General features: G+C 36.4%; 1 protein-coding gene across 1 annotated transcript; it reads right to left on the reverse strand.

Annotated features, from left to right (window-relative positions):
• Window positions 1-705: 705 nt before the first annotated feature.
• On the reverse strand, window positions 706-12,573 carry LOC115229463 (ribonuclease H1-like). Its single transcript, XM_036499211.1, has 7 exons — window positions 12,432-12,573; window positions 10,571-10,891; window positions 8,390-8,501; window positions 6,253-6,307; window positions 5,939-6,023; window positions 3,208-3,332; window positions 706-978 (listed from the first exon to the last, which is right to left on the reverse strand). Exons 2-7 carry the CDS (start codon window positions 10,836-10,838, stop codon window positions 895-897), a joined length of 729 nt encoding a protein of 242 aa, XP_036355104.1. The 5' UTR covers window positions 10,839-10,891; window positions 12,432-12,573; the 3' UTR covers window positions 706-894.
• Between the last annotated feature and the right edge of the window lie 9,750 nt (window positions 12,574-22,323).

A 22,323-nucleotide genomic window follows, 5' to 3' on the forward strand; every position in this document is an offset into this window, starting at 1 on the left:
ATTGAAAGGAATATGATTCACAATTTAAATATGGATATTTGTGAACTTTGAATGTATAAGACTATAAGCCTGCATAAAATAGTGTAAACAACTAAAATAAAAGTATATCTAAATAACATTTTTTTTCTTAATACTTTTTGTGTAGTGATTGAAGGAAGGTCTGGCTTTTGTTAGGTGTGGTCCCCATAACCATTCAGGATACAGAGGCTAGGAGTTTATTTCAATTCGGGAGTGAATTGTCATCACATGTCACTTAGTCGCAAACATGTCATGTAGCTGCAATAGAATGCTGCATCACCAACAATAATGTGATTTCTTTAAGACATCACCAAGTAATCTATCAAGTCCATTTATACATTTCTCAATACATACTGCTCTTGTGACCGCCCTCCCTCATTTTATGTCCCCATCATAGATGGGTAGATTTGCTAGTGTTGTAGTCTTGTCCAACCTATGTCTGTCTGAAAAATGGGATATAAAAATAATGATGATACACAGACATAAAAACTAATTTTGGTTAGAAAAGAGAAACAGACCCACAGAAAGTATCAGAATAGCACATTGTTTGCCAGATGACTGGCTAATCACTTTTTCTTTGTAACTGGAGTCTTTATATTTTCTCTGCTATTTTATTGTAAACATATTTCAATTATGCCACTTTTATCATAATTATTTGACGCACCAACAAGAAATAACCACATGAACTAAATTATGAATGCATATATCTTTTATTGTAGAAATACTACTATATATCTTTGTGAGAGGATGTTTGGAAAGTATTATTGTAAGATTATGCTTATCACTATATCTGTGCAAGAGAGAGAGACTGTGTTTGTGTGTGTGTGACTTTATGATTTATTTGTTGACATTCCAATTAACAACATGCAGGAAAATCTACTCAGGTAGAGGAAGTTCTCCTCCTTTTTTGGCCAATTGTTCAGCAGCTTCGATTCCAGCACAACATTTATCCACATGGACCTAGGAAATAGAAATAATATACAATCAAAATAATTTTTATATTTATTTGTTAATGTAAAGAGGAGGAGGCTATCCACAGCCTATCTATTTTTATTCTCCTATGCGGAGACTGAGAATAGAAATTAGAGAAACTCTCATTAAACTATAAAATTAAATAAAATAATAATTTTAAAAATCTCTAAACATTATTAGTACCAATTTGAAACATGCATATTGTATTCCCAGGCCTACAATAATCATTTCCAAGTCCCTCCCTTCCCTGAATAACATCCCATTGGAATTCCCTTCCTGCCCTAGTTCTTTCTGTAGCAATCAACTTGAAGCAGCCAACTTAACCACTCTTAGAGGGCCTACATGGGCCATGAACACAATTCATTTCTATGAACCTTAATATTGATAATTCTTTCTAATTTTCGCACAAGGCCAACACTTTTCTTTCTTTTAATAATAATTCTAATTACAATAAACCAGTCCCACTGGTTTGTTATTAAGTACTGACCATTCCTTGGTTAATCAAGTTACAAATTATACTAATATTTCTCTCAAAAGAGTTAAGTAGGTATCTTGCCTTTTCTGTTTCAAATTCATGTCTAAAATTTTAAGCATTGATTCATTCATAAAATAGTGTTTTTTTAAATTAAAAACAACCATTCAAATACACTATTTTCTTTAAAACCCCTTTCTTCTAAGTGCTAGGCAATATATAATAACAACTGTTTATGACTATTTTCATTGGTTATTAAAGAAAAGTTTCTTGTTTCTTTGAATAATAGAAAGTTATTACTAACATTTTTAGACATGAAAAATTTTCTAGGCATCTACTCAAATTTTTGATGAGAGATTAAAATGACATTTAATTCTTCTAGAGTTCTTTGACAATCTGTCAATGAGACTAGTTCATCTGGAACCTTGTAATTCTTTGTGCTAGTTCATTCAGTAGTTGAAACAAACTTAAGAGAGTTAAGGATGTGTGTGGCAGGGGTGTACATATGCATACTTGCTTTTCTCCTCCCTCATTCAAATTTTATTCTTTTCTGTGCCAGCTATTTCTCATCTATTTCCAGTTCATCTGTTGTTCAGACTACATTCTATATTCCACCTTCACACACTGAAAAGTATTATTTGGTTGATAACCAGATGAGAAGAGGAGAGAGTGGAAGCAAAAAGACTTCCAGTTACTGTGGCTCTAAGTCTCCCTGCTAAGTTTCTTTATAACCACTACTTTTCTTCAAACCTCTCCAACATCAACAGTAGTTCAACTACCAATTATTTTACACTGATGACATCTTGCCTCACCTTTCTTTGTACTTATTCTCATCACATTTCTTTCCTCTCTCACTCCTCCTACACCAATGCAGCTACTGTTGAGGATGAGCAGTTTTCCATCCCTAAATTTTGCACTAATTTGTGTTGTCACCTGCCCAAATCCATAAAATTAAATATTAAAAAATTATTGATCTATTTCTCACCTCAAAGCTTTTACTTCATTATCAGAGAAAAGGGAGGAGAGAGCATCTAAGTAGTAACAACTTGCTAGAAAAAGCCAAATTTCTCTTAAATCACACCCTGCTGTCTTGGAATAGGACATACTTCAGAAAAGATGCATGGCCTTGGCTAGAATACCTTTGATCATAAGTCTGTTCAATTAGGGTTAAAACAACAACATTTTTAGAGTTGCACCTCACAGAATGCTCCAACTTACAGCTAATCAAAGCACAACAACCCTTGCCAGTTCTCTGGTACCTCAACTCACTGGTTGACACTACCAGTTCTACACTGATGACTCTTCACAACATATGTTTCACCTCTGACTCATCAGACAGTTAAATGTGGGACTGAAACCATTCTCCTAGATATGTCCTTCCACACTGCTCACACAACCAAACCTAACAGTCTGCAACATATGGAAGAAACCCCTCATACCATCATCAACTTCTACTATATCATCAAGATGATCAGTAGGAAAGGTAAAAAGCACACAGACTGAAAAATTTTTCTCCTCCAAAATTACAGTCAGATTTTCTAATCTCTTACCAAAATCTTTGCAAACCTTGATAAGTAATCTTAACCTCTTCTAATTAGACCACAATGGAAAAAAAAAACAAAGCACACAATCAAACATGTTTTCTCTCTCTCTCTCACACACACACAGAATAAAATCCTTCAGTTGGTTTAGATGTCATGATAGAGTTTTCTTTTAGCTTCCCAGTTCGTCCTGCTTAAACTTACCCATTTAACATTGATTCCCTCCAATTTCTTATCCAATTCCTGCAGTTCTTCTTTGTTTGTCACTTCTTCTCCACTTGATTTCATCCAGTTCTTCTTTTTCCAACCCTCCAACCATTTAGTTATACCTGGTGTGAGGGAGAGAAGGAACAGATTTAACATTATTGTCTTAGGCCTAACTTTTTGGTGTTACATTTAAAATCCCACCCAGCGTAACACTACCCTCTGGTCACTAATGGCCTCTAACTTATTCTGTTGCAAGTATTTGTGTTAATCTCTTGGTTCCTTTTAATTTAAATTTATTGCAAGCTCTGAAGTGTTGACGCTCAGGTTAAGGCCCCACTTCTCTCATGATTAAGATACACAAATACACAAAGTAATTATCATGGAAGTCAATAATGACAGCAAACACCAGAGAAACCACCATCATCATAATTTAACATCCATTTTTCCATACTTGCATGGATCAGACTGAAATAGTTAAGGCAGATTTTCTACAGCCAGATGTATTTCCTATTGTCAACCCTCACTTTGTTTCTAATTTTACCTTGTGCTTATTCTTAGTGCAAGTTTTGAAGAGTACAGTGCAATTTTAACAGTTATTTTGTCAAAGCTGTTATGGAAATGACAAAGGAGCATATTCGGTATATTATGCTTTATAAGTTCAATAAAGGCAACAAAGCAACAGAAATTGCAAGGTATATTAATGCAGTATATGGGGTTCAGAAATAAGCATAAGCCAGTATCAACAGTGGTTCCAGAAATTCCGAGCCAGAAACTACAGCCTAGAAGACGAGCCTCATTCTGGAAGATCTGTAGAGCCCAACAAGGACATCCTGCAAACCCTGGTGGAACAAAATCCCATTGTAACTGTTGAGGAACTAGCAGAGAAACTTGGATTTGGTCATTCAACCATTCATCAACACCTGTGTGCCATTAGAAAAGTCAGCAAATTAGGTCAATGGGTCCCCCACAAACGTCCTGAGTCTAATTGCGCGCAGAGAGTGAATGGGTGTTCTTCTTTGCTGTTACATCTCACAAATGAACTTTTTTGGACCAAGTAGTGACTGGTGACAAGAAATGGGTTCTCTATAAACATGTCAAGCACTGAAGACATTGGGTAGGAAAAGGAGAAACACTGGCACCACATAATGTGTTGTTATCTGTATGGTGGGATATGAAAGGTTTAGTCCACATTGAACTTTTAAACCCAAACCAAACAATAACAAAGGAGATCTACTGCGAGCAGCTTGAGCAACTTAAGTCAGCACTAAAAGAAAAACAACTATTTTTGGTTTCAAGACGAAAGGTGTTCTTCCATCAGAATAATGCTCAGCCACATATAGCAAGGATGACATTCCAAAGGCTGGAGCAGTTTGAATGGGAAACCATATTCACCGGACATTGCCCCATCTGATTATCATTTATTCTGCAGTCTTCAAAATTATTTGGGCTAAAAAATAGGAATTTTGCAGATGAGGTCAGAACTGTACTGGAGGAGTATTTTTCGTCACAGACAAGTGAATTTTGGAAGAGGGGCAAGTGTACCAGATATATGGAAGAGCATTGTAGAAAATGAAGGAGAGTATATTTTAGACTGGAAAAGAATTTTGTTTATCTTAATTTTGAAAAATGAAAGAAGTACAAAAAACCACATTATTTATGGCATGACCCAATAGTTCCAAGATATGTATGGTTAATAAAATAACACCTGTGACATGAGAGATGTGGGTGTGGCTATCATCATTATCATCATCATTTAATGTCTGTTTACCATGCTGGCATGGGTTAGACGGTTTGACTGGAAGTGGTAAGCTGGAGAGCTGCACCAGATTCCAGTCTGATTTGGCATGGTTTTTACAGGTGGATGCCCTTTCTAATACCAACCACTCCGAAAGTGTAATGGGTGCTTTTTTATGTGCCACTGGCATGGGCACCTTTTACATGACACCAGTAACAGCCATGACTACGATTTCACAGGTGCCATTTACATGACACTAGCAAAGGTCATGACTATGGTGTCACTTGGTTCAATGAGTCTCCCCATGCACAGCTATACAAACAGAAATAACAATATTATGATGAATGAGAAGTAGATAAACAAACTGAAAAATAAAAACAAAAGTATTCCACATAAATATTACCTGTAACAGATTTACTTGTACAAATATTCTGTGAAGAGCAAAGATAAGTGTAGCTCCAGCTGCTATTTGCTACAATGAAGCTGACCAATAAACATATAAACATCTGCCAATTTGTTCCTGGAAGACTACATGTAAAAAGCCCTGCTGCTAAAGGTGAATATTGTAAAAGAGGTATTCTGGAAATACCTAATCCCCAGGCCAATGAGGGAGGCTCTATAATTACTTAACATGCTAGAAATAGCAATCTGATCTCCCTCAAATCACTCCCTACCATCTTAAAAATGGATAGACACATTGGATAAATGTAGTTCTAGATACATTTAAGAAATAAAAAAATAAAAAAACGGGATAGTCTGCTTTGTTCAATCAGCATCGATCTAAAATAACATGCACAATTTTCTGCTTCAACCTTAACATATAGTAATTTTGCAATAGGATGCAGTCACACACAACACTAAGAGATCCTCTGGACATTCACTGATGGAAGTAAAATACTTGGGTTCCAAATGAAAGAAGTTAGGGAATAACATCCACAAACACTAAATAGGTTAAGGATTAGTTGATTCATAGGAGAAACAAACATAACTTACTCTGTATTAGGTTCAGATTATTAGTTTTGATAATAAGGTTTGAAATCTTTTTGGCCTTTGCTTGTTCAACAGCTCTAATGGCAGCCTGCAAACAAAATAATTTCATTTTAGAAAAAGACTAAACAAAAACAAAAAAACATCTCTAGATGCTTAAATATAAAGGTTGAAGTTACAATAGCAAGAAGGGGGAAGAGTTTTTGTGCCTTCAGATGAAGTCACCCCCACTCCACACACAAGGTGTCAATTAATGAGGAGCTTCCCAACAAATAATTCTCTCAGTATTTTCACTTGAAAACTTAAATAGAATAGCTTACATATAATACAGCGCGATTGTTTGTTTGTTTGCCACCAAGTCTTTCACTTGTGTTCCTGTAAAAACAGAGCATGCTAGACTTAGTAATTCTGCTGACTAATAAAAATTACACTGCTTTTCATCATATGAAGCAATAAACCAATATACATCTTCAAATACAATCATATACATACACAAAGCAACATACACCATCATATATACTCACCTACAGACATACACACAATCCGACATATATCATCATACACACACACACACTATACACCATCGTGCACATTCAAAGTAAAAAAATTGTGATAAGTAGATAGCTGGTAAGTAGATAGACAGACAGACTGATCTTTTAGAAGAAGTAGCTTATTGCAATATTGGAAGGAAAAAAATAAGAATCTCCATTCTTTCAGTCTGTCAAGTCTTTCATTCCCTATACAATGATACACTACACACATACACATTCTTATGAATATAACTGTATTCATTGTGTAACTCTTTCTCAGTATGTGTGAATGTATGTACACAGATAAACACAAATTTCTCTATGTGATTGTTAGAAACATTTAGTTAAATAAAGCTAATGCTTTTGAAAATAAAACATTTCATGCTTTCTATCGTCATATCTCCAATTGACTAAATATCTTTAATGATTTTGTTGATAAATGAGTTTCTGTATAAACATACATATGTATACAGACAGATAGATAATATTGTGTCATATTCATACATACATACATACATATATATATATATATATATATACCTGTATGAATGTGTATACACATGTCATTATACAGAGAAAGACAAACAGAGAGAGAGAGGGGGAAAGAAAGAGATATGTGAACAGAATAGCGATTCATATTTTTATGTTAAAAATAGTGCTGAGAAATATATGTGTGTCTGTACATACATGGACTCTCAATGAAACACCTGCACAGATGATGCTTATAGAGATCAAAAGTTTGTACTGCACATTAGGTCACTCCCTCCATCAAATTGACACTGTTTGTACAGATGGATGATGTGTCATACATCAGATGTCAAAGTGATTGCAGAGCAACGTGAGACAAAATGTTTTACTCAAGAACAGCAGCCCAGTCCAGGAAATGATCTCACATTCACAAGTTCAACACTAACTACTAGGCCCCCCCCCCAATCTGTGTTCATACAAATATACATGCAGAGAGGGGTGAGTAAAGCGAACTGGAAGACAGGTTTCACAAAAATGATACGACTGATACACATTTACAGACATACAAATATATACATTTACACACACTATATACACACATTCATACACAAAAAGAGTATATACAATGTTCACACCCTGAAACGCCTATCAATATACAAACCAACATTTTAACAAACTTCAATACATAAAGTAAAGACTTACCAGTTAATTTGTGATGGAGAGTATGAGGGGTGAGGGATATTTATTATGACAAAGATATACATGAATCAAAGGAGTAAATTAGGTGCCATTATCTTAATATGACCACCATACTGCAACTCAGTCCAGGCAATGTTGTTCCTGACACTGACAAAATCTTCAACTGAGCAAACAAAGGAATCTATATGTGATGGATGGACCACACATTACCTGAGGGGGAAATTTGAAACCAGCCACTGATGTAACCTAAAAAAAACCCATATAAAACTAAGTTCAACCCTTAAGTCCAAAAGAGTAATTTAACGTGACGTAACTATAAATTTGTAAAATCGGAGACTCCTTATTTTCCTCAACACAGATGTACCCCAACAGATGCTTTTTCACTTGCAATTCCTCCTTGATGCCAAAGAAATTATTCCCCCTCATCCTTGTTGTTTCTACCCACTCAATCTCATAGGAAAATCTGCTAAGTTTCTTCCCATCATATCACAGCCTTACTGTTTTACATAAAAGATAAACTATATAAAGTAGTCCTAAATATACAAAAGACAGATAGGTTATGGCTTATAGAAACATTACTAAGCGATATATTGAAACAATTCAAATCTATAAAGGCACAATAATCCTTCTGTTCCCAAAGAATAAATAGAAATGGGGGACCACATTCTATATTTCTAGCTCTATCCCCATCCATCCCATGTTGTTATGTGACTAATTAGTCAAGCGCTAACAAGAAACAAAACAACAACAAAAAACTTACATTTCTCTGTCTCCCCAGTAGACACCAAATCCAGCTGAGGCATCAGGTTTACCATTGTTGAGACAGCTGCCATAAATGAAAACAACTCCATAATCATGAGCCAATTTTTTCTCTGTAAAGAAAAATTTGCATAAATTATATATAAAAATATATTGCAGCTTGGCTCTTTATAGAAATTATAAAAAATATATTGTTGCCTGGCTCTTTATATAAATCATCTATGAACTGGCTAGAAATTATGGAGAGTGTAATCTCTAGGGAGAATATTTGGGTGAGACAAATGAGTGAATGTAATTGTTAAGCTGTTTCTTTTTTATCAATTTTACTGTGAGGAAGGGCTCTACGAATATCTGACAAATCTTCCAAAACCAATGAGATCAATGTGGTTTATGTTTATATACAACTCCAGGAAAAGAAGAGTAGCAAGTAGATTTCAAAAGACTGATGTCCTGGTGAAGTAGGCTTGGGCATAGTAGTTAGACAGAATATGGCAGAGGAGAGTAAGATAGAGATGAGAGAAGTTAGCTTGAGACCAGCCAGCTCCAAAGAGCAGAAACCACAGTATCAGTGGTAGAAAATGCAGAGTGAGGGAATAGCATGTTTGTGACCCAGAGGCTGAGAAGTGTTGGTGAGAGACTATACCAATGATTTTAATTTTGGTACAAGGCCAACATTTTTGAGGGGAGCAGGTTAGTCAAAACCATTGACCTTAAACTTACTTGATTGGTGAGTTCAAGGTCAACTCTGAAAGGATGAAAGACAAAGTTGGCATTGGCAGAATTTGAACTCAGGACATAAAGAGCCAGAGCAAACACTTGTGAGAAATTTTCTTGATGCTCTACTGATTTTACCAATCCCCAATAATAATAATTGTTTCTAATATAGGCACAAAACCTGAAGTTTGCAGGAAGAGATCAGTCAATTAAATCAATCCTTGTAACTGACAAGTACATTATTTTATTAACCATGGAGAGGTGAATGGCAAAGTAGATCTTGGTAGGGATTGCAATAATAATGATGATGATGATGATGATGAGTATGGATTCAAAGACACAGAAACTATTGACACTGATGAGTATGAATATGAAGTCATGGAAGCTATTGACAGATCATGGAACAATTTATTCCAAGAGTGATACTTATAGAAGAAAGGGTGGGAGGGAATTGATCAGTTGTTGGGATTGTGTTGAAGCAGAGAAAAGCAGCTTAGGATGATATGTAAAAAATGCCACCGAACCATTGCTGATACATGTGAAGAAGTCCAAAATCATCAAAATTGATAATTGTGTTAAGAAAGAGAAATCTAAAGAAGAAAAGAACACAAAAAAAAAAGTACAGTCAGTTTGCAAGAGATATGAGCTCCAAGACAGACACAGAAGCACTTATATGCACAGCACAAGAACAAGCATTGAGGACAAACTATTTAAAGTGCAAAATTGATAACACAACTAAGAGTGACAAATGCCAAATGAATGGTGAGAGGAGTGAAACAGTGTGCATTGTTAGTGAATAACCAAAATCAGCACACTGTAAATACAAAGACGACAAGACAATGAGGCAAGAATGATCCATTGGAGATTTGTGGAAATTATGGCCTAGAAAGATCAGACATGGTATGACCAAATTTCAGAGGGAATTACTGCGAATGAAGATTGCAAAACCCTGTGAAATACAATGATTCAGTGTGATCATCAGATTAGACAATGGAAACCTAACATTGTTGTGGTGAACAGAAAATAAAATAAAATATGCCTGATAATTGACAAGCATGTCTGGTGATAACAGGATCGAAGAGAAAGAAAAAGAAAAAGTGAACAACTATGATGAATTGAAGTGGGAAATACACAGGTTATGGGCAATGGAGAGAGTGGACATGATACAAATAGTGATTGGTGCAGGTGGAAGAATCAGCAGTTATCAAATACCAATACAGCTCAAGAAGATTGGTACAAATGTAAAAATAGAACACCTGTAAAAATCAGCATTGCTTGGAACTGCAAGAGTTCTCCACAGAGTTCTTGAACCATGATCAGTAAACAAGTGTCACTTTAGCCTGCTGGCTAGGAGAAGCTGACACTTTTTATCATACCAAGCAAAATAAGCTGCAAGTTTTCATTAACAAAAAACAATAATAAAATATTAACAATCTCTTAAAAGGAGAATGAAAACATGATACATTACCAGTAAAACCTCCTTCTTCTTCAACACACTTCTTCTTTTCAGGAGGTTCTGATGCGTCTTCAGATGAATCAGAAGCCTTCCTCTTAGTAGTTCCTGTCAAAAGCTTAGAATCAATTGCCAGTTTAACACTTGTTGTCAACTTAGCCAAATCATTTTCAACATTACATGCTAATGTTGAAAATTCTTTGCTTTCTTCTGAGTCATCCAAATCAGCCAGCATTGACACCAGTGTCTGACAGAGAGGAGAGACTTCTTTCACTCTGGACATGAGTTTTTTCACAATCGGTTGAATAGATTTTGCTACACTGGAGAGAGTTTTGTCTGTTAATATATAAATAAAATAGCAAATTAGTTACATAATATTAACAAAAAAACACTAATTACTTGGGAGAGCAAAAATGGGAAAAGACTATTAAATATATATCCACTGAGAGACAGAGAGAGTGTGTGTGTATTTAAGAAATTTGTTAGTCATCCACATGGTTTCTGGTTCAGTGACACTGGGTGGTACCTAGACCAAATATCTTCTGTTATAGTCCTGAGCCAATGAAATCTTTATGAGTGAATTTGTAAGATGGAAACTAAAAGAAGTTCCTTGTGTGTGTGATGTGATGATTGTAAATGAACATCTCCATCATTAAAACAATGCTATTTATCTCTAATCTCCTGTGAAAAACATGTCTGGCTATGAGGGAAAATATTACCTTGCTTAAGGGTTGGCAATAACAAGGGCATCAAGATGATGGGATGACTGGAATAGGTATCTGCTAGTCTTCTTCAAAAATCTTGTCCAAACATACACACGAGAGCAGATATGTGGTTAACCTTGACTAATGGTGGCCCAATATAGTACTTAACTGGAACTTTGTTTTTATTGGCCCTCAACAAATGAAAGACAAAGTTTATCATAGTGGGATTTAAACTCACAATAGAAAGAGATGGAACAAAACCTGCACAGCATTTTGTCTGACACTACTAATCCTGCCACAACAGCAATCTTTCATCTTTATTTGTTTCAGCTTTTGGATTGCAGCCATGCACTGCCTTGAACGATTTAGTTGAACAAAGTGAGCCAGTACTAATTTTTTAAAAGTCTGGTACTTACTACATCAGTTTCTTTTGTCAAACTACAAAGTTATGGGCACATAAACAAACTAACTCTGGTTGTCAAGCAGAAACACAAGACAGACACACTTTGTGTGATGGGCTTCAGTTTCATCATCATCATCGTTTAACGTCCGTTCTCCATGCTAGCATGGGTTTGATGGTTCAACCGGGGATCTAGGAAGCCAGAAGGCTGCACCAGGCTCCAGTCTGATCTGGCAATGTTTCTACAGCTGGATGTCCTTCCTAATGCTAACCACTCCGTGAGTGTAGTGGGTGCTTTTTACGTGCCACCAGCACAGGTGCCAGGTGAGGCTGACAACAGCCACAATTGGATTGGTGCTTTTTACATGCCACCGGCACGGAATCCAGTCAAGGCGGCGCTGGCATCGGCCACGTTCTGTTTACCAAATTCACTCACAAGGTATTGGTCAGCCTGGACTATAGTATAAGACACTTGCCCAAAATGCAAGCATAGTAGGACTGAACCTGAAATCATATGATTGCAAAGCAAGCTTCTTCACAACACAACCAAACCTGCACAATAATTATTTTTTGATACAGACACAAAGTCACAATGAGAGAACAGCTGACTATATCAATCTCAGTACTGGACCATTATTGAGCCCCAGAAGGATGAAAGTTAATTGACCTAACTAGGATTTGAACTCAGAACGTAAAAAACTGAGCTAAATACCACAAGATATTCATTCAACACTCTACTGATTATACCAAACAGCACTAAAATTCTATTCACCTGATGCCGGAATTTCTGCAAAAGCCAGAGCTTCCTCTTCTGTACTGAACTTCTTAAACTTGGCGCCATAGAAACCATTTATCTGTTCTTGACATTCAGTCCTGAAAAAGAAGAAATATCTTCTGTAAATGTTTAATTTCAATTATTGTTTAAAACAAAGATTGGAGTGGTAGTGAATTGGGCAGGATTTAAAAGTAATGAGGTGACTGGAAGTGATAAATGCACTGAAACTGGGAAATAGTAGACAGAGTGAAACATAAGGATAAAGTTTCAGTTCTTAAAACTTTTATTTTCTCTTCCACATTTCTGATTTTGTGTTTCAGAGAAATCATTATTCATGAGTGCCAGGTGACATAGCAAATATATCTTCAATCTTATCTGTTGCAACAATAGTAGCAGTAGTTGTTTAGTCCAATGTTATCCTTGACCAAGCAGACTGTAAGGTGTGATTTGAGGGAGATTTCTCCCTATTTCTAGCAGTCAAACTAAACCTGTAGTTTTGTCCATCAGTCAATAAAGTGACTGACTTGACTGTTGTTAAGGTTTAGTTCTAGTCTGGGCCCACATTGCACATGTATATATGCAGTGCTTATCATGACTATCGGAATGTATTTCATTTTGGTTGGTGTACAGTACTGATGATTGCAGTGAATACAAGCAAACAGAATTGGCCATTATGGCTCACTTTGATTCCTCAGGGACTATTAGAAGCTTTTTTCTTTTTAATGATTAAGAAGGACAGTATCCATTATTAATTTCAGGAACCCATGTAACTGAAGGGAAGAGGTTTTCCTGAAATCAGAGCAGAAGAGCAGACTCTGTTGAAGGTTCCTCAAGGATTAGGTAGTTGTGTTAAGGATTAAGTCTACCGTTATCACCAAGAATGGCCCCTTTAATGGGATCCATATAGCTTCCATATACCAGTTTTTATTCCAGAAGCTCTGATTGACCTGAGGGTAAGGTAGAAGACACTTGTCCAAGGTGCTGCGCAGCAGGATCAAACTCAAAACCACTTAGTTACAAAGCAAACTTCTTAACTTCCACAGCCATACTTAACTGAACAGATCCGGTTGTTATTTCTAGCAGGTCAAGCAACTGGTATTCATTTATTGAATCAAGTGGTATTGCTTGTGGATATGTATTATGTGAGTTGTGTTTGTGTGTATTAAGAATAATCTTAGATAACTTGTGTACCCGTACCGTCAAAAATGACAGCATGAAAATGATACAGATAATAAAATCAAAATAAAAACATTACAACCTTTATCTCAGTAATTGCTTCAGCACTACGTTTCTAGTGAAAACCCTACCAGCAATGAGTTTGCCTTGTTTTGGATGGTTCGTTTAATTCTTCCATTCTTCTCATTGATTTCTCTCCTTTATGCTGCTTCCTCTTCTGTTTCATCATCGTCTTTGTGATGCTTTCATTCTTAGATATTCTCTTCTCACTGCTGCTTGCTCTTCTGTTTCATCTCGGCACTTTTGTGCTGCCCTCCCTTTCTTTGGATATCTCTCCTTTGTGCAATTAGGTGCTCCTTTTCATTTTGACGTCTTCGAGCCTGTCTTCTTGCATTTTGCACTCATCTCTCTTGTCTCACTTCTCGTGATTGATTTAATAACCTTAATGTATTGTTTAATCTTCTTGCATCCAGTTCTTCCTGAGTGAGACTGGCTGTTCTTCACCTTTGTCTCTCTCTGGCTAACCATCGCCTTCTATCAGATTCATTCTCCATAGCAGGTGGATAAATATATTTAATACAACAAATTACAAACTTCAAAACAAATGAGTATATTTGTGTGTGTGTGTACGTACGTTAATTTGTTTATATTTCTATACACAACCATACAAAGTATAAAATTACACAGGATTATATTAATGGCATACACAGAGAGTTTTTTTCCAAGCAACATCTACACAGTCTCTATCTCTGTCTCTTTCACACTCTTACCGCCTTGGCAAAATTCTTCATTCATAAATATTTACAAACATCACTGTATCAGCAAGCATTTGTAAATATTTATAATCACCTTCCCTTTATATTTAGCTTTCTTTAAACAGACAATATTATGTAGTGAGATGGTGTAGCAAAAAATGCTGAGGTAGCAGATAAAATAGGCATGTGGATGACATCAAAGTAAAACAATGGGAAAGCATCGGATTGTGTTTTAAATAATTTATTTAATCAACACTTGCATTTACTTCTTGGATACACCAAAAAATTCACCACATGACATTACCAACTTGCTTCAAGTTGGCAAAGAAGAAAATAAACAGGGGAAATACTGTGCCAATATATGAGGTAGAACTGGACATGTTTTGTGTCTGTGTGTGCGCTGGTCATTCGGTGGTGTCTGTTTATGTTCTGCGACTGCTACTGTGTTGGGTTGTTCATGCTGAATATGTGATTCTTTGTTGGCTGCTTGACTGGTGCAAGTTACTTGTTGGCTGTCTCGCCTGGTGACGGCTATCTGCCTCTGTCATATGTCTGACTGTATTTATAATGGTCATGACAGCTAGAAGGACAGACATACCACAAGAGTAATTTCTACCAATGTAGGTCACCTCCTGTCCACTTGAACCTTAAATGACACGGTTCAGGTCATAGGTTGACGGGAAATCCGTTGATCACTTTTGACAGGACAAAGAAATTTCTTTTGCACTTGTTTGGCCAGTGGTGGATCAAATGAGCGAGAATTCTTAGACTTGATTTCAAATCTCAGCTTGGAAAAAAGGATGTGGGTACATCACATCCAGCCCACTACAATTATCAAGCTTTCTTTCAATAGACAATATTTTAATTTTATGACTTAAAAATTACTACATATTTACTTATCTTATATTCTATTAACTTTGCTGCAGATTTTTAAACAAAAAAAATCTTCCAGAACAGTCAAACATCCATAGATATACAGAAAATATAATTTTGAGGTGCAAAAATCTTATTTACTTATCTTATATATTGTTATTAATGTTTATCAGAAAAAAATCAGTGTTCATTGAATAAAAATGAAAATGTTGCTGAGAGAGAGAAAGAGAGTGAGTGAAAAGAGTGAGAGACAAAGAGAGAGTGTGTGTGCGCATTTGTAAATAGAAAGTGAGAGAAAGAGCGAGGCAGTGTTCATCAATAAAGTGAAAAGGCTGTTGTTCAGAGAGAGAAAGCGAGAGGGAGAGGGCGAGAGGTGTTTGATACCAATCCCTCTCTCATTGTTATTACCATTTTGTCTCTTCCCTTTTTTTTACTCTTACTTATGCCGACGTCTACTCTCTTATTGCATGATTTTGGACAAACTTACAAACAAGCTCATTATTATGATAGATATCTTATGAATATGAAAAATTCCTAACTAATAGACATGTGGGATAGCCTTCGAATTACCATCCACAAGTTATTATTATTATTATATTTATCCTTAGCTGAAAGGAGTTCCACCTGTATAACCATTCCACTGGGAGATGAGACTGACAGGTGGTAGCTGACAACAAGAAGCATAGGAGCTTTTAAGAGAACATTCTGAGGCTTTTGCTCAAAACAAACTAAACAGATGGATATACAGGGGTTGGACAAAATAATGGAAACACCTAGCATCATAATTTTGAAATATCTATAAAACCGTCTAAAGCTTGTTTATTTTTGTGTTTTGATTTATTATTAGTGTTGCTTAATGTTTTGCTAAAATTGCTGTTTCTTTTCAGATATCATCATAAAAAGGTAATTAAAATTCATTAAAAATGACAGATCTATCGGACTTTCAAAGAGGTCAAATTGTTGGTGCTCATATGGCAGGCACTAGCATAATGAAAACAGACGAAATGTTTGGTGTATCAAGAAGTACTATCACAAAAGTAATGACAGCCTTTGAGAAAGAGGGAAAAACCTCCTTGTCAAAACAAAACTCTGGAAGAAAATCAAAACTTTCAGATGGGGACCATCAGACACTTATGCGAATTGTTAGAGAGGATCACAACAGTACAGCTCCCAAAATTACTGCAGAGCTTAATGACTACCTTGAGAACCCAGTTTCCACAAAAACTGTTCGCCAGGAGCTGCATGGGAGGGCTGCAATCAGAAAACTACTACTTTCAAAAACAAACATTGCAAAGCATTTAGAGTGGAGTAAAAACCTACAGAATTGGTCCCTAGAGCAGTAGAAGAATGTTATTTTCTTTCAGTATGATAATGCACCAATTCACACAGCTAAAATTGTTACTGAATGGCATGAGGAAAATTTTAGTGAAGTTGAACATCTCTGGCTACCACAGTCCCCAGAGCTCAATATTATTGAACATTTATGGTGAATTTTAAGAAAACAAGTAAGGAGTTGATATCGTTCACCATCATCACTACAAGAACTGGAGACTGATTTAGCTAAAGAATAGACAAAAATTTCTTTGCAAACAAATCAAAATTTGTATGAGTCCATACCTCATAGAATTCAAGCTGTAAATACTGCCAAAAGCGGTCCTACCCCATATTAAAATAAATTTGTTAGAAATTTTAAGATGTTTCCATTATTTTGTCCAACCCCTGTATATAAGTATCTATATTCTTACATATAGCAATAGCAACACTATATACTTTTCTCCTTATTTTACAACTCTGTCTTGGTACTCTACCACTGTTCCGAGACATATTTTAATTTTGAATTGTATCTTATTTCAATTCACCCTATTTCATTACCAGCTGTATGTTTATTCAAAACTAAATATTTTATAAATATCCCAACCAAATTTTGGTTTCTTCCTTAATTTTAGGTTTCTACTCTAACTCTTTAAGGCACACCCTACCCCTTACTAACTTCTTCCCTCTTTTTCTCCTTTTCTGTTATGTCTCTGCATGTCACATTCTAAGGTCAGCAGAATACTTCTGCTAGCTTACTTTCCACCCTTCTGTTTTTTTTGTGAAAGGAATGAGTTCCTTTGTTCAGGTGCTCCATTTGCTATAAAAATCTGCTGAATGGAGGGCTGGGCATGCTGTGGTTACTGATGTACAAACATGTGCTGAAGTTATGACATCTCCAGTGCTTCCTTGATGGTGAGTAGGTGTGGTCATAGTTTTTCAGATGGGATTTTCCAGTTTGTCTCTTTGACTGAGCTGCAGTCTTGAATCAAGCATAGACATAGAGTGTTGTCAGGTGCTCACAGTCCTCTGTCAATCAGGAAAAGCAGTCAGTGGAAGATCTACTCCGGCCTTCTATAGAGGGTTAGTGGCAGGCAAGTACAATGATGTTCTCGGGGAGATTCTGGGCGTTGGTGAGAATCAACTGGTCGGTCTGTTTCAAGTTTTTGGGCCAGGGCCTACGGATAATTTCCAGAAATCCTTGACTTCGCAGTACTACCAGGGGGTAACTGGCAGGACTTCCAAGCGAAAGGAAGGAAGGTGGCAGGATTGTCTTTCTTTGCTCGGTAGCCTTAGCAAATGAGGTTATGTGGTGAACCATATTGAAAGGGCTGAAGACAGACACTTTCCTCTTTGGCCAAGCCTTCAACTTCTTAAGCTTAACTTGAAATGGAAAGTGAGGGTGGAAAGGGAAGTGCTGCTTCCCCATAATTTTACTAAAAGGTGGGTGAATGTTGCAAGAATGGTCCAAGTGAATGGTCCAACTAAGCATGCACCTGTTAGTTGAAGGAGGACAATGTAAAGAGAGCACTTGTCCTAGTGGTCAGCACAATCCTGGTTTTTGTGGGATCTCCACAAGCAGCCCTAAGAAGTCTCCTTCTTTTGGGGAATTATTCATTGTTATAATTTACATTGAGATTGTTTTATTTTTTACATGCCTTTTATCTAACCCCACATTGTATTGTCCTGTACTGTCCCCAATGTTTTTGTGAACCCTTAGTGGTTAATGAACATTATCATTATTCATATTATTGTTATTGCCATTATTTATAATACTAGTATTACTGTCTTTATTATTATTAATAGTGGTATTATTATTATTATTATTATTATATTATTATTATTATTATTATTATTATTATTATTATCGTTGTTAAGGCAGAGAGCTAGCAGAATCATTAGCATGCCAGGCAAAATGCTTAGTGGTATCTCTTCCTGCCTTACAGTCTGAGTTCAAATTCCGCCCCGGTCGACTCTGTCTTCCATCCTATTGGGGTTGATAAAATAAGTACCAGTCACACACTGGGGTCAATGTAATCAACTAGACCCCTACCCAAAATTTCAGGCCTTGTAGAAAGGATTATTATCATTGCTATTGTCATTATTTATAATACTAGTATTATTGTCTTTATTATTAATAGTATCATTATTATTATCAAGGCAGTGAGCTGGCAGAATCGTTAGCATGCCAGGCAAAATGCTTTGTGTCTTTACATTCTGAGTTCAAATTCCATCAAGGTTGACTTTGCCTTTCATCCTTTCGAGGTCAATAAATTAAGTACCAGTGAAACATTGGGATCAATATAATCAACTAGTCCATTCCCCCATAATTTAGTAGTAAGGATTATCCTTTTCCTATTATTAGTATTGCTATTGTTTTTAATTTCATCCTTCTTTCCCTTTTAGCCTTTTTAATTTTGTCGCTTGTACTAAACTGAAATGATATTTCACCCATCAATTGTAATTTGATACTGGCGTCTGTCGGTTTACTTGTAATTGTAAACACTAACTCACTTCTACCATTCAACTATTTGTTTAGCTTTCTCTTTCTTCTGCTTCTACCAATTCTCCATCTTTAACTTCTTAATGTTCTTGTCCTCTTTCGTCATCATTTTTTTCTTTCATCTCCTAACCATGCTTTTATTTACTTTTTGTTTCTTCCTGATATAAGCAAAATGCAAAGTCTGGCAGACACACCATGTAAAAGTGCACATTTGATAAAGGTCTGAGAAAGTGCTACTCTAATGTCTAAGATCACAAATATTACATAAATTTTCACTTTGAACTTTTGCATAAACTGGCATTCAAAGCAGAGTTGGTACAGAAAAGAGTTGGTACTGATCATTAAAGATGTGTCAAAGTCTTTCTTTCTCTTATTTGGATTATATATCATTATCATTTAACATCCATTTGTCCATGCCAATGTGTTGGACAGCTCAACAGGAGCTGGCAAGCCAGAGGACTACACAAAGCCTCACTGTCTGTTTTGGCATGGTTTTGTAACAGGATCTGGTATCGGTATCACTGAAAGGGTGTCGATCCGATCCTGTCACATACAATTTAGTAAGATATAACAGACGAAGTCAGGTTATCGGTGAAAGACAGCAGTTTGTTTATTAATTGCGATGGTGTACGTATATCTGATGGGAAAACGACAGCCGAATCTGTTGTACAGCTTCTTGTTCGTTGGTTGAAGTGGTTCGATGTCGTCCGCGGCTAAGTCGGTGTAATTATTAGAGTCTACGAATGCACGTCTGTTCACGAGGGCTGACGGCCAGAGAGAATGAATCGAGTTTAGCGGGCCTTAGGGATCATTTCCCGCACATGCGCATGGGGAAGACTTCCGGTGGCCACCCGGAAGTAGTCCCATTCTGCGCATGCGCGCTGAACCCTACACAGTAGCATCACTACAGTTTTTACAGCTGGATGCCTTTCCTTGCCAATCACTTTATAACGTGAACTGAATGCTTTTCACATGGCACCAGCACTGGTAAGGTCTACTTTGCATATGGCTTTTACAGCAGGATGCTCTTCCTAATGCCAACCACTTTACAATGTGGACAGAATGCTTTTTATGTGGCACCAACACCAGTGAGGTTACCAAGTAACTTGCAAGACAAAAGTCCTCTGAGAGGTGGGATGGTATTGAAGGATGTCCCTTTGTGCCTGGTGATGAGGGATTAGAGTATAAAAGAGGGTCAGAAGCAGGTGTCTTGCTGTAGAAGAGATATATGGTTACCATTGTTGGAGAGAGAGAGATAGAGAGAGTAATTGAGAATGAGGGAAAACAAGAGTGGAAGAGAACGAGATTGAGAGAGATGGTGGTGATATGCCAGGAGATACTCTTAAGGTATAGAGATGAGAATACAAATTGGATGGTAGAGCATTGCTAAGGGTGCATGAGTAGAGAATTCATGAGAATGCAAAGCGGGGAGGGTGGAATGCAGCATCTAGTGAAACCTTGGTTATACAGAGTGGTTGGGTGGAGGGAAACAGGATCACAATGATACAGTGGGTGGGGCAGTGAGGACAGAACTGGGCTGCAGGAGTGAGGAAGAGGCGAAGGGGAGATGTAGTTTCGTTTATTAGGGTAAGGTGTGTGAAAAGCTTTTTAATGTTACATATGGGTGTAACACAGTACTTCTAGAATTCAGTTTTGCTGAGGTGGGTGGGTCTTCTCAAGAACCTCATAAAACCAGACATCTCAGTCTGTGAAGCCTAACATCTTGTAATCAGTCCTCACTACTTCATCCCATGTCTTCTTCCATATTTGCCATCAACTTTAAATGATTGACACTTCTTTATCTCTATTACACTTTATTGTACATGCACATTTATGTTACATGTGCATTACAACATACTAGCTTCATTACTCTCGAGTTTATGCATGTCTTCTGCATTTAGAGTCCCTGTCCCACTACAATGAAGTACAACCGTTCATACACAAGCATCATACAATCTGCTTTACATTACACACACACATACATACACACACACACACACACATATATATATATATAAATAATCAAACATATTACTAAAAGAAATTTGGCAATGTGTTTAACACTTGTGATTTGAAATGAAATTTTTCTCTCCATCATCATTTAACATCCATATCCCATGCTGGCAGGGGTTGGACAGTTTGACAGAAGTAGATATGCCAGAAGACTATGCCAAACTCAAATGTCTGCTTTAGCATGATTTTTACAGCTTGATACCCTTTCTAATACCAGCCACTTTACAGTGTGTACAGGGTGCTTTCATGCAGCACTGACAGTGAAGTTTCTAGGTAACTCACAAGACAAGACCCCTAAATTGAGGGTGTGCAGTATTGAGGGAGATAAGAAGGCTTCCCGAAGGAAAAAAAAAAAAAACAGGGTATAGCTGGGTCTAATCTACTCCCAAATGATGGAAATCATTACTGCAATGTCTGCAACTGTAGAAAACAAGCCAAAAATGTAATATACAAGTGAGAGACATGGTATTCTGATTTGTCTAAGAGGACATAAATAAGAACTGACTCAGAGTTGGCTAACCCATCCAACCCACACAAGCATACAATTGACACTGGTGAGAATACAGTTTCTAAAATGGATAAAGAAATTCGAAGGATTGTTTTCATACAACAGTAGAATGCTTGTCATGTCTACAGGAGATGTGGGTTCGATTCATAGGGGCAGCCTTTGATTTTTCCTATCAAAAAAGGGTTTTTCAACCCAATATTTATATGATATTACTTATAGTTTTAGGTGTACTTCAAGAACCAATTCCTAAAAAGAGTTATTCCATGTTATCTAGAAACTTTATAAATTCTTATGATGTCAACAATATATATATATATATATATATATATATATATATATATATATATATATATATATATATACAGGGCATCCATAAAGTTAGTATATAGTTAGACTGAAGAAAATATGACTTCAGTTGCTGAGGTATATGTAAGAAGCCCAAAGAAATCAATTCACAGTGGTAGTTCAGAAATTGGTATCAAACAACATCATTACATAAAATATTTACAAAACTCAATATGAAACTTTACATTCCGCGCCTAATTCACGGACTTCTGAAGGATGATCCTGATCACAGGTCTCAATTTTTTGAACAGTTTGTAAGTCAAGGAAACCAAGTTTGTAAATCAGAGGAAGCCAAGAAGTATTGAAGCTCTTCGGCAGTACATTATTGATACATTTGCTAACCTTCATCCAAACTTGTGTACCAAAGTTTGTCACAGCGTGCTTTTACTTTGTTGAGAATGCATT

Source organism: Octopus sinensis, unplaced genomic scaffold, assembly GCF_006345805.1.
Source record: "Octopus sinensis unplaced genomic scaffold, ASM634580v1 Contig12731, whole genome shotgun sequence".
Lineage (NCBI taxonomy): Eukaryota > Metazoa > Mollusca > Cephalopoda > Octopoda > Octopodidae > Octopus > Octopus sinensis.